General features: G+C 42.7%; 1 protein-coding gene across 6 annotated transcripts in view; it reads left to right on the top strand.

Annotated features, from left to right (window-relative positions):
* Positions 1 to 13466, top strand: part of UBAC2 (UBA domain containing 2) — a 1796755-nt gene that overhangs the window by 332612 nt on the left and 1450677 nt on the right. For all 6 annotated transcript variants that reach the window (XM_069637022.1, XM_069637017.1, XM_069637016.1 and 3 more), the window contains one exon: positions 463 to 569. In XM_069637022.1, the coding sequence (XP_069493123.1) occupies positions 463 to 569 (107 nt within the window). The remainder of the gene's footprint in view (positions 1 to 462; positions 570 to 13466) is intronic.

Genomic DNA, 13466 nt, shown 5'->3' with positions numbered 1-13466 from the left:
CCCCCCGCACCTCCCCCTTCCCTTAAGAGGTCCCAGTTGCATTAGGCTAAGCTCATTTACTTTAATTTTCTTTATTGACACCCATCTTACACCTTGTTACTTCCTTACATTTGCTTTTCCTGAGCTACATGCATCCCTGTGTTCCTGAACTATGTTTCTGCCTGTATTATAATAAAGATTCCATGACTAAACTTCTCTTATGTTCTACTCGGTGCACTCTGTCTCACTATTTAAATATTACATAATACATTTCCTGTAAAATGCTGTTGACTCTCCCCTGTAATGAATGGTATTTGTATTTTCAGAACGAACGTAGATGTCTTAAGTCACTTTCTTAATTTTGATCTTTGTGCTATGTACAGCAAATACTGATGCACTGTTCTATGTTAACAATATGATTAACACTTTATCGTTTGTTGAATGTTATCAATGCACTTATTTATTGTTTTGTTTGTATAATAGTCCTTCTTACTGGGCACTTGGATACTCTCAGCACTTCTTGAATGTGTTCTTGTGGAAGCTCTGCGACATGCATTTGGTGTTGCAGTGAACAGGTTGCCGTCTGGATTGTAAGTACCTTGAATTTTAATTTGACTAAGAAACCCAAAATCTGTTGAGGGTGACTCATTTCTGATATGACACATGGACATGCATGTGTTTATAAATGTTTGCAGGATTAACATCTACTTTATGAATTCCAATGCATAAAGTTTAAGACCAAATCTGTAAACTGTCCTACTTTCTTCTGTTGAGTCTACCATTTTGAACAAAGAAATTTTGTCAGTGCTTACAAATGTTACTGAATTCCAAACTGGAAGATTTGTAAAGGAAATCTGGAATCTTTTCTACATCGTGCAACGACCTCTATTACTAGTCAATGTTGAAATATTACTTTATATCCAAAATCAAATTAAGAATAATTGTTAAACCACATTGTCACTCCTTTGACATTGATTTTGTTTATCTCTACCAGATTATATTAAGTATATTTTTTCAATTTATTTGGTAAATTAAGTGATCAGATGTTCATTTGGCTTTTTACTTGAGTGTTGTAATTGAATCTGAAAATGCTTCGTCTCGATGTGTGTTGGAGGAATGCATTTTTCCCAATATTTGTTTACTGTTTTTCTTCACGGCGGAAGATGAGTTGATGAATATTCTTCATATTTGGTTGATGTCAGGGGAAAATAGTAACTTTGCAACTTGTGACCTGTATTTCAGACAATGGGCCTCATTAGACGGTAGGCGGAGGACCAAGGTGCTATAAGCACCTTGGTCTATGCCGGTAAAATACCGGCACCGCCTTGGTGGAAAGGGGAATTACTGCCCTATTCCAAGGTTGGCGGGCGGTAATTCCCCCTTCCCCCATTCCCATTTTTGCCCCATAGGGCATAATGGGAATGAGGAAGGCGCTAATTACAGTGCCGCAAATTGTGGTACCGTAATTAACACCCTGATCCCTTTGCGGGTTGGTTTCTAACGCCTGCTAAACAGCAGGCGTTAAAGTACCTACCCGCAAAGGGACCTCGTAGTAAGGCGGTAAGGGTTTACCGGTACCGATGCCCTTACCGGTACCGGTAAACCCTTACCGCCGTCCGTGTAATGAGGCCCATTGATTACATTTGTTCTATTATGGTTTAAATATCAATTGTGGATAAAGGTGTGGTAAGATCAGATGCATGAAGTTACTCCTGGGCTGGCTATAATACACAATGCTATTGGAAATCCAACCCACATCACAATTGTGTTAACATAAAGGATGTAGATGTTATGAGCTGCTGCGAACACCTAAAGGAGCCATATGATTTATTAGCCTCTGTTGGTACTAATGACTCTATGTAAACGTAGATAGACAGCCACCCTAATTGATGATCTTTGTGGGAAATTATCCAGTGTAATTGTATGTAATGCACAAACGTTAATGTTCTTCTAGTGGTTCTTGTTTAGTATTGAAAGTTAAAATAAAGATTTAAAAAATAGTTGTGGCTTCTTTTTACTAAACCTTTTGGTGGAAGTAATAAGATGCACTTGCACATCTGCTCACTTGCTCCCTAAATAACCTTGTACCTATTCTCAAGGGGCACCAGTAGATGCGCTTTCCTCAATCGCTTTGCATATTTCTGCAACTAAGGTGGTGTTTCTGTGCTTTTAAATGCACTTCCCTAATTCAGAAATGGGATGCGCTTTCAAATGTACAGAAATTATACATTTCCATGCACGTATTTGAAATAGAAGCAGCGGGACGGACAGTGCACTGGCGGGACCTTCCTGAGCCTTTCATATATTTTCTTTTAAGTGGCACAAAAGCATACAAGCTGATGCTGTCCAATCTGCATTGCTAGCCCTCAAACAGGGAGAGCAATGCGTTTAGCATTTCAGAGTTACAGATCCGATATGGGCTTGTCGCTTTGAAGAGCGCTTCCAACACTGTTGGGAGACATCTATACATCACAATGCTAATGTATACAAGGGCTATAGCCAGTGCATCTTTTGTACTGCAGCTCAGGCCCCTGGAAATGCACTGGTTTCTCTCTGCTATTTTCATTTGCATTAATTTCTGAGAATCTGCCTCTTAGCGTGTAAGTGAACACTAACGGTCTATCTTTTTCATGGTCCAATGTTAAAATATAATGCAAAATGTGAACTGTCTGATTTTTGACATGCTTGTAGGCGTTCTAACTTCTGCTTTATCTTGTAATGCATTGTTAAATAAACATGCAGCCATGGAGTACTTTATTTCAGGCATTGCAATTAGGTCGCTTAACTTTTACTTGACATTTCTTGAATGTGTGATACATACAAATAATATTCCATTTTAGAACAGACAATGGCACTTGATTCTTGTGTTTAATAGTACATGTATTTAGACAAAGAGTAGACCAGCCACAGACCCCATGCTGCAAAAAAGTAGACTTGACGTTGCTTTCAGGCCTTCAGCCATAATTATTAAAAGGCCTCATTCGAATAAAGAAATCTCAGTGCATTGTACAACTGCAATCCAGAGAAAGCAGTTCAGTGCAGTGAATGCATTGTAGATGTACTTTCAAAGCAGATAACATATGTATGTATTTGCAAAAAACCATTGTGTGTGTGTGTGTGTGTGTGTGTGTGTGTGTGTATATATGGATGGGTGTCTGTGTACAGTGTGTGTGTGTACATACATATGGCATTTTAGAAAATAGCTTTTCTTAAAAATGTTCGAATGCTTGCAATAAAAAATCAGAAAATATTCCAGAGTAATATGTGAGACAGCCACCTGTGCATGGAAAACTTCTGATTTTCTACTAGAACTGCTTCATAGTTTAAAAAATGTTTACTTTGATCATGTCAAACGGCTTTTAACCTGGGGTTTTCCATAGAGGGATACATATTGACTTGGCCAAGTTTTAGATATTAATGTTTAAAATGTATGACACAGAATGAATGTGCATTATTCATACAAATTGTAAATAGAGCGTATGAGTTTTACAGTTAGTACATTACACAATTAACATTTGAAAACTCACATCAAAGGCACGTCTCAGTTGACTGTTAGTTTTAAGGTGATTAAATCCATGTACACTTTTCATACGAACTGTACACAGTATGAGTTTTACATTTCATACATTACACAATAAACATCTAAAAACTCAAATGGAAGGCAAGTGACAGCAGACTTTGATGTAAGTTTTAAAGTCATGGAATAAATGTACACTGTTTGTCCAAAAATGTAAATTTTAGGAGGCATACATTGCATTAGGAGAATCAAGTGTGAAGGCATTCTGAAGCAAGACACAGACAACAGATTGAAAGTTCAAACAAAAAGTCTTTATTAACTCAAATGTCATGATGGTGTTAGGCCTAGCTTTCCCTATCCTAAATCGAGATTTCCCTACCTAAATAAACTAAGGCTAGTCTGAGTCAGTAAGTTCAACTTAAATCTGTCTGTGTCCAAACCCTATACTTGCCCCCACAACTTAAGCTAACCAATGTATAGGGATCTCGGGAACCAACCTAATAGTGTTCATACTAACGGTCTGAGCTTCTTCCAGCTCCAGGCTTCTTCTCAGCTCACTTCCCCAAGTCCAAACAGTTGCAACCAAATAGCCTTGGTGTTTTTTCCCCAAGTTCAGCACAGTTCCACAAGATGGTTTTTGGGGTTCCCTTCCCCAAGTTCAACACAGTTCCACAAGATGTTCTCAGGGCTTCCTTCCCCAAGTTCAAAACAGTTCCACAAGATGGTCTTGCGGTTCCTTCCCCAAGTTCAACACAGTTTCACAATGCTTCAAATTCACATCTAAATCCACTTGTTTAGTTTGCCTTTTATTTCCATCACTTGCACAGCTCTTAGGCCGGCCAGCATCAATCTCTTGACTCCTCTTGGTTCACTCCAAGGAAGGGTTCCCTTGTCTAGGCCCAGTTGTCAGACCACGCGGTCCACCCATCACAGGTTATGCAATCGATAACCTTTGGCACTTTATAACAGTTCATACTTTCTCATAGGACGTCCTTGACAACACAGGTTTCCTTTCTGCATCTGTTATAAGTCCACTTATTCTTCTGATGCACTTCAATGGCTTCTTGCCTTTATCAACATGTGACTCACACACTTTCCTTCGTGGTATTTCTTCTGGTTACCACCTTGCTTTCACATTATCCAATAGTGTTTCACTTTGTGCACTTTGCACTTGATTGTCAAATGTTGTTTCTTTACTTAGTTTCGTTCACAAATGCTCTTCACCTTCTGTTTCGTTCATGCAATATTCTCATATCTTTTCTATAATTCAGCATTGAAACGTATTAATGAGTCATCTTGTTTGGTGTTCAATCGTTCATCTTTGGTCTTCCGACCCATTAATTATTATTAAAAACTAATTTAGTGCTTGGCAAATTGTTCGGTATTCAATAGTTAACTTTTTCCGATCTCCAGACCCATTTAGCTTGCATTCCAGTTTGTTCAGCCTTTGCCATCACCCACAACATGCCCCTGGAGCACCCCGGCCTGAGTGAACCTTCCCCATCACCCACTGGTGTGTGGCCGCTTCTGCGGGAGCACTGGTCTCGTTCGCTGGTTCTCTCTCACTCTTCCTTAACTTCAAGCTGCTCTGGTGAGCAGCGTTCACTCTCTCCTGTCTCTCCTGCAGCAGTCGGCGGCGTCTCTTGTGTTCCCCACTCCTAATGGGGAACACAAGGCAATCGGCTGCAGCTCCAAACTCTCTCCCAGCACTGGTGGCACACTCATCTTCCTGGCTTTCCTTCTGTCCCCTTTTCACTGGACCATATGTTGCCTGGTCCGTCTTGGATGGTCGCTTTTCCCGGGCCAGCTGCTCGCCCTCTCTGCTTTTTCTGCTTCCCTTTTTACACCTGCAACCATTTTTATACACCTGCAACCATTTAACAGGTTTCAGGTGTGAACACTTAGTTTCACGTGTCTGACCATAATTATTGGGACATGCCTGACCCTCACAATACTTCTCAGGCCTCTTCCTTGTCTCAATACTATTGTGGTGAAATGAGCTGTTAGTGTTCACTACTCTTTGTCACCTCTTCCTCGTCCCAGTACTATCATGGTTTAAATGAGGAGAAATGAGAGGAGATGATTCACAGCAGCCTACCGGCAGGGGGCCAGGAGATGCATTTGGTTCTCAATAGAAAAGGTATCAATGAGTGCTTCTGGTATTATCCCTGGAAGAGGGAAAAGGATAGAAATGTTGCATAATGGAGATTGATGGTTCATCATTGAATGGAAATTGTGGATACTGTTCTTTCCTGATGATATTCTCCTTCCACTCCCCAAGGACCCTCCATCCGGGTGATTGATCCTTGCATGCATATCCACCCCCAGGGTTGGGAACAAAAAGCGATGGCCCTTCCCTGCCCACCTGAGGGGAAAACCCATGGGGAGTGGATGGAATAACACCCTCAGGTTCCTCACAGAAGTTACATATGTTATATTAAAACCCTATTTGTAATTTGATATATTAACATTGTCTATATGAACACTAATAACGTGCTCCTACGACACATGCGCCTAATACACATGCTCTTATTAAACAACATGTAGCGATACGACCAGTGCTCTCACATGCCCCCGTCACACGTCCCCCTACCACACACTCCTACCACACAAACTCATTCAACACACACTTGCTGCACACTTGTAGGACACATGCTCCTACATGCACTGTGCTGAATGATGACAAGACAGAGATCATCATCCTGGGCACCCCCTCCACCCTCAAAAAACGGACCCGAATACTCAGCCATTAACATAGATCATAATAATATTACCGTTGCTAAGTAGGTAAAAGCCCTGGGGTTCTACCTGGAGTCTACTCTCTACTTCAACAAACTGGTTAACGACATGGCCTCGGCCACGGCATATACCTGCAAACTGATTAGAGCAGGCAAAGCTTTCCTGTCGAATACTACTTGTATCACCCTGGCCAGAGCACTCATCTTATCAAAGCTTGACTATTGTAATGCCTTGTACATAGGAGCCAACAAACAAACCATTAAGAAAATCCAATTTTTGCAAAACAATGCTCTTGGAGCAGCACTGGGTATTGCAAAGAGTGAACATATCTCAGAGACGAGAAGAACTAACAACTGGCTTTCCACATACGGTAAAATTAAACTTAATTCGCCTCGTTCACATACAAATGCCTGAACAATGGGGCACCCCGTTACCTGTCAGATAGACGAACTACGAAACCTGCAATAAGAACAACCAGACTCTCTAATACGAATTGCCTCTTGGTCCCTAGATTTAAGTTATCTAGAGTTGGAGGTAGCAGTTTCCAGGTTAAGGCAACCCAATTATGGAACTCGCTAACCACCTCACTAAGAGTAGATCAATCTTACCAAAATTTCCGTCGGAGCATAATAAACTGGCTCAAAGACGCTGACCTCTAGGCTGGCCTATGACACCCTAGACTAACTGGCCTGCCATCCTTTCAATATTCTAGCCACCAGCCACTTTAATGATTTGTCTTCTGCATATCATATACTACCACTCCATGAATCCTGATTTCCCCTAGGCTCTATATGTGCCTGCCTACTGCCTGTATTATGAATCACATATATGTATATTCCTGCATGTATATAATCTGCTTGATGCCACCTAATTACACTATGTAAGTGTATATCTTTGTTTTATGTAACTAAGCTGCGAGTGATCCCCCCCCCAGGCTTTACACGTGCCTGCCTGTTGCCTGTAGTATGAATCACATATATGTATATTTCCTGAATGTATATAATTTGCCTGTTTGTATATAATTTATGTGTAACCTAATTGCATTAGGTAAATGTAAATTTTTCATGCAACTAAACTGTGAGTGATCTTATGCAATGTGCCCTAATACCTACGGGTCTGGCACGCAATACAAGTAATAAAACAAACAACACACACTCCTATAATGTATGTTCTGATGACAAGCACACTAATGCACGTGGCTACTACACCTAACATGCTCCTATAAAATGTGCTCCCTATGACATGCCTACAACACATGATCCAATGACACAAATTCTTACAACACCTACTCCTACCACACATGCGCCTACAACATGCCCTGCAATCACGTGTGCAGAATGTAGGAATTGTACAGTTGGTACATTATCAAATTAACTTCTCCTGAAATCAAAGGCATGTCATAAGCACTGTACACAGCACCTAGGGCACATACACCTACGACACGTTCTTTGACAACACTTTCTCCTACTACACATGCTCCTACCATACTGTCATGATGCCTACCCCCAGGCATCCGGACCAAGCCCATCAGCCCCGGGAGTAGGCATCTAAACATTTAATAAAACCTCAACACCCCCGGCTACGGGCTATCTGGGTTCAGTCCTGGCGCCTTAGGCGCCAGGCACATATTAGGAATCAGTCCTGGCGCCTAAGGCGCCAGGCTCATAGTCATTACTTACCTCAGGCAGACCATGCTGCAAATGACTCCAATCCAACATGAAGCCTGAAAGGGACTATTTTTCTACAGGGACTATTTTTTACTCAGGTGTGGTTCTAGGGACTTCTTACCTGGGACTACTTTTGAGGCTATTTAAACCACACCCGACCAGCAACACACGCTTTGCGTTATTCTGCATCCAGCAGCGTAACACTCACCGTGCCTGCAGCCTGTATCCAGTCTTCTGCCACGCCCGCCTCGAATCCGGAGCTCCTAAAACAAAGAGGAAAGAAAGGGACAAGGTTAGAAAACGAATTTATTTCTATTCCACACCTGATTCTGGATCCATCTTGTCTCTGGGCCTGTAAAGAACATAATTTCTGCATGCGCCGCACCTCCAGCTGCAGCGCCGCGCCATACTCACCAGTCTTCACAGCATCCTTCGGGTCGGCGCTGCCTCCATCATTTCTTCACCGAACTTCGGCACCTAGGAGACAAAAGAAAACCACAAGGTGAGCCGAGGGAACCAACAAATATAATTCTTACCACCATAGACTTACCTGATTTACCACCGGAGGCGTCCTTTTGTGACTCTCCATATTTTCGCGTGCCGCATCTGTAAAGCGAGACAAAACAACACGTTTTCCTCGTGCAACATTTACTGTACAGCACCGGGTAATACAGACTCTTACGGGAGCACCACCAGCTGCCACAAGAGCATCTTTTCACGAGCCAGCTGCAATAGACAAGAAAGGAAGGGGGGAACACGAGTGAACATCGGACATATTGAACTCTATGAACTTAATACTTACTGGTCCTCACCAGGAACCTCAGAGTCAATACTCTCCGGAACTCTCCCGAGCCTTCAAACCAGTGAAGTAACTGGAATCGACACGCCCCAGCAAATCCACGTAGGATGGAGAGCTCATCTTTCAAGAATATAAGGTGAGATTGCTGCGAGGGCATTTAGGCGGTGATTAGTTGGGGAGGACTGTGGGGGTGCCATCACTTGAATCCACAAGTGGCTAAATCCATCTCTCCACTTGCAGGAGAATATTTCTACGGGTTAAGCAGACAAGATTAGGAGGGCAGATCCAGTCAGTCATTGCTGCACTACGCATCACGTGGGTGGAGACCGCAGCTGTCCGGGTCCGACCAACGCCCCTGTGGGAGCCAGGTGAGCGTAACACATACACACTCTTACAACACAGACTTCTGCATATTCTTACAATGCACATTGACACGCACTCCTACGACACATACTCCTATGCCAGGTGCTGCTATAACATGCGCACCTACAACACACACTCCGGTAATACATGTTACGATGACAAGCACACCTACTACTCACGCTTTTACTAGACATGTGAATATACAAAAAATGTCTTATGACACGTTACACTCTTGCGATGCACACTTACTATACACTCTTATGACACACACACACTCCTACAACACGTGCTCCCACAACACATCATATGGCACATGCATCTACTACACGTGCTCCTTCTACACAGACGCAATCTCCTACAACACATGGTCCTATGACACACATTACAACACATACACTAACCACAGACGCCTGCAACAGTTGGTACATTACACAATTAACATCTAAATACTGACATGAAAGTCAAGTCAAAGGTGACTTTGTCAAAGTGATGGAACTAATGTACACTTTCTATATATTTTTTTTTTATTGTATATGGTTACAGAAGAAAAAATATAACCTTTCACAAGCTTCAAATTAAGTACATAATTTAGCAAAACAAAAAAGAAAAGAAGAAAAAATTATACAGTTAATAAACAAAGCATTCGCATCCAGACCAATTCCAACACAATTTACACAATCTTTAAAAGAATTTTACAGTCCTATCTTGCAGTCCTCAAGCATCTTTACTACAGCAATCGTCTTTTGGTGCGAGTGACCATCAATCAAGCTTTCCCAAGAGCATTCTTGTGCCCAGTATGTTGCATCGGACATGAATCTACTGAGAAATTGATGTCTAGAATTTCTCGTTCCCGCACACTCCATCATCAGATGTTTGATTGATTGGTTTTCAGGCTTGTTGCATGACTGACAAAGGCCTACTGCAGAAGCTCCCAGGCCTCTTCTCGCCAATATTTCCCCAGTATGTAAAATGTTCAATCTCAGTCTGAAAAACGTATTCCTTGTTCTCCAGTCTGGGAATTTTATTACAGATTTGCTGAGGAAACCCAATTTCCTTTCCGCTCTTTGTAGGGGATTTGGATAGGACCCTGATCTTATTTTCTCAATGGTCCTAATCCAGTCAATTTCCTCCCATTTTTTTTGGCCTTTAATGGACTTTCCTCCAGCAGTTTTGAGTCTATATTCGGCCACTCCTGCCAAACCTTCGCCAGTGAATCAAGTTTGTCCACCTGGAAAGAATTGCCAGCCTCATGATGTTTTCTCATATCTATATAAAGGGATTGGTCTTGTGATGACATAATGCGGTGATGCAGGATCAACAGTTTCCACTCTGCTTGAGATTTGAATGATCTTAGGCCCAATTCAAACCTGATATTGTCCATCGATAAACTCATTGGCAGTCCCAAGGCATGTTTCCACACCATGCCTTCCCATTTTTGCCAGGATGTGTTCCACAGTTGAGGTTTGACTTCTAGCCCATATAATAGAACAGGAACGATTTTAGCCTGATAAAACTTGAGGATAGGTATGAATGAAAATTTACCGTATTTCCAAAGGATTCTTTTCATCTGAGCTGCAAGGGGTTTTATTTTTATCTCAAGGTCAGACTCTGCTTTACTTGATGCCGGTGTGGCATAGATTTTATAGCCCCAGGTAAAGCAAATCTTCTACCCATTTGATAGCCTAAACCCCAACGACCAACCTGGAAATTCTATTTTTTTATTCCTTTGCCTAAATATCAACACCCTTGATTTTTTTAGGATTCAGGGAGAGCCCGTTTACGGCTGCATAGTTGTGATCACCATTGAGCAGATGTTGTAGTCCGATGGCTGTTTTATCTAAAACTACCACATCATCGGCGTAAGCCAGCCAGTGTATTTTCTTACCATTTAGGGAAGGACTGGCCAACGCCGCAGTTGCTAGAAACTCCCCCATGTCCGAAGTATGCAGGTTGAAGAATAACGGGGCCCCAAGACAACCCTGTCTGACCGCCCAGTTCACTCTCGCGGGTTCTGACAGATGACCCTCTGCATCTAATCTCACCCTAATGTCCTTCTCCTTGTGGAATTCTATAAGCATTGCCAGGAGCCCCTCTGGGATGCCTTTAGCTCTTAATTTCATCCACAACCTTCCCCTGTCCACTTGGTCAAAGGCCATGGCGAAATCTACCCAGGCACCATAGAGTTGTTCACCTCCCTTCCCATGGGTTTTTTCACTCAGAAGGTTTAGTGCTATGCCATTCACTGCCGTTGAGAGACCCCTCCTAAACCCAGTTTGACATTGTGAGAGCATTCTGGCTTTTTTTCCCAAACTTCCAGTTCCCCCAGCAAGATTTTCATAAAAATCTTGCTGTCAATATCCAGCAAGGCGATGGGACGATAATTTTTCGCCACCTCCTTATCGCCCCCCTTTAATAATGGGATAACTGTAGCAGTGCACCATGATGATGGTAGTTGTTTCAGAGCCAAAATTTCCCTAAAATGCCAATTAAGCAGTCTTGCCCATAACACTGGATTTATCTTCAGAACTTGATAAGTCAGCCCATTAGGCCCTGCCGCCTTCGAGGACAAAGCCTTCATAATGATGTCCTCGATATCCAGTGTGTTAAAATCGAGCCACCATTCTGCCATGATGTTATAGTCGCAAATTGTTCTTGCTGGTTGACCAAAGACTGATTTTAGGTATTTGATCCACTCACCCCCCGGTACCAAATTGCACAATTGGGTAGTTTTTTCCCCCTCCATTTCATGCGTGGTATGCCAAAACCCATTAGCATCTCTCTTACCTAAAACCGCCAATATGTGCTCTCCATCCTGTTGGAACCTTTTTACATTCCTAGCCACCGACCATTGTTTATAGCTGTTTTTAAGCAGACTTATTTGCACACCTTGTTCAATTTTACTGATGGAAGAATCCTTTTTTATGAACCTCGATCTACCATTTAAATCTTTTTTTTTGGCCATCGTTTCTTCGTCATAGATATGCCGGTGGATATGTTTAGGCCCATCCCCTCCTACCTTCGGAGGACAATTTGCCAAATGAATTTGATAAAGCCTGATGGGGAGCAGTTCTCTCTTTGAACTTCTTCTGGTATCACAGAAAGCCTTTCATTTAAATCAGCTCCCCAGCCTTATATTTCATTAGGCAAACTTTGCCTTTCCGAGCTATTAGCTTCTGAGGCATCTGTGGCAGAGTTTCAGCTGAGATTTATAGAAAAAAGAGTTCCAACCTAAGATGGTCACTACCACCCCCCTCTTTTATATTCAGGTTTACTTTCTGTTCAAAGAGACCCCCAGATAGAAAAAGGTAGTCCAATATTGAGGTAGACGTACCCTGAATCCTAGTTGGATTTCGAGGGACATCTCCTGGAAGACACCCATTAGACATTTTCAAACCCCAGTCATTCAACCACTCGACCCACAAATGACCATTTTTGGTGGTTCTTTTCCCCACAGATATTCTCTGATTCCTTGGGAGATCAATGCATTGTGTGTTAAGGTCACCCCCTAAGATTATATCTGCCCCTGGGAAGGCAGATTTCATATCACCCAATGCCTTGGCCAACACATCAAAGGAATACAAGGAGCACCATGTTAGATGGATTCCAGTAAATATTGCAGAAAACCATTGTTCTATCACTCGCCCCATTTCTAAATGTAGCTTTGCACATTTGTAGCCCTTGAGATAACTCTTCAGTGGAGACAACATCCTTGAGTTTTTAAAGGCAATAAGCAGCCCCCCACTCGGCCTCCCTCTGGCTTTCTGTGCTGCGCTTTGAGCCACAATTGAATACCCTTCAACTACTATGGGGTTTACGAGCTAAGTCTCCTGTCATGATGCCTACCCCCGGAGCACCAGGCCAGGTCCAGCACCCCTGGGAGCAGGCATCATGCCCCCGGGTAAAAGCCCAGCGGCCCCTTATTAGGGGCTCTTTGGACTCTGTCCTGGCACCTTTGGCGCCAGGCTCATGTTGGACATCAGTCCTGGCGCCATAGGTGCAAGGCTCATAAAGGAAGGTGTTTTGTGCACTTACCTGATGCAGACCATGCTGCAAGATTCAGGCCTCCCTGAGACCTGAAAGGGACTATTTTTTTCATTGGGACTATTTTGCCACTCGGGCGTGGCCAGGGAAGGATACTTACCTGGAACTACTTTGGGGGCTATTTAAGCCACGCCCAGACAGTAGCTCACGCTTCGCGTTGTTCTGCATCCAAGCAGCTGAACGCTCACCGTGTCTGCTCCTGCATCTGGTCTCCAGCCACGCCCGCCTCGATCCTGGAAAAACCTGTAAGGAAAGAAGAGAAGAGAAGAGAAAGGTGAAAACCAAGAATTTTATCAAACTTCTTACCTGCATCCGGAACCTTCACGCCAGCGTTCCTGAGAAAAGACTTTCATTTAAAAGC

This window comes from Ambystoma mexicanum, chromosome 7p (genome assembly GCF_040938575.1).
Source record: "Ambystoma mexicanum isolate Mex_15411 chromosome 7p, UKY_AmexF1_1, whole genome shotgun sequence".
NCBI classification, from domain to species: Eukaryota; Metazoa; Chordata; class Amphibia; order Caudata; family Ambystomatidae; genus Ambystoma; species Ambystoma mexicanum.
The sequence above is the reverse complement of the archived record's forward strand: the minus strand, read 5'-3'. Positions and strand labels throughout refer to the sequence as shown.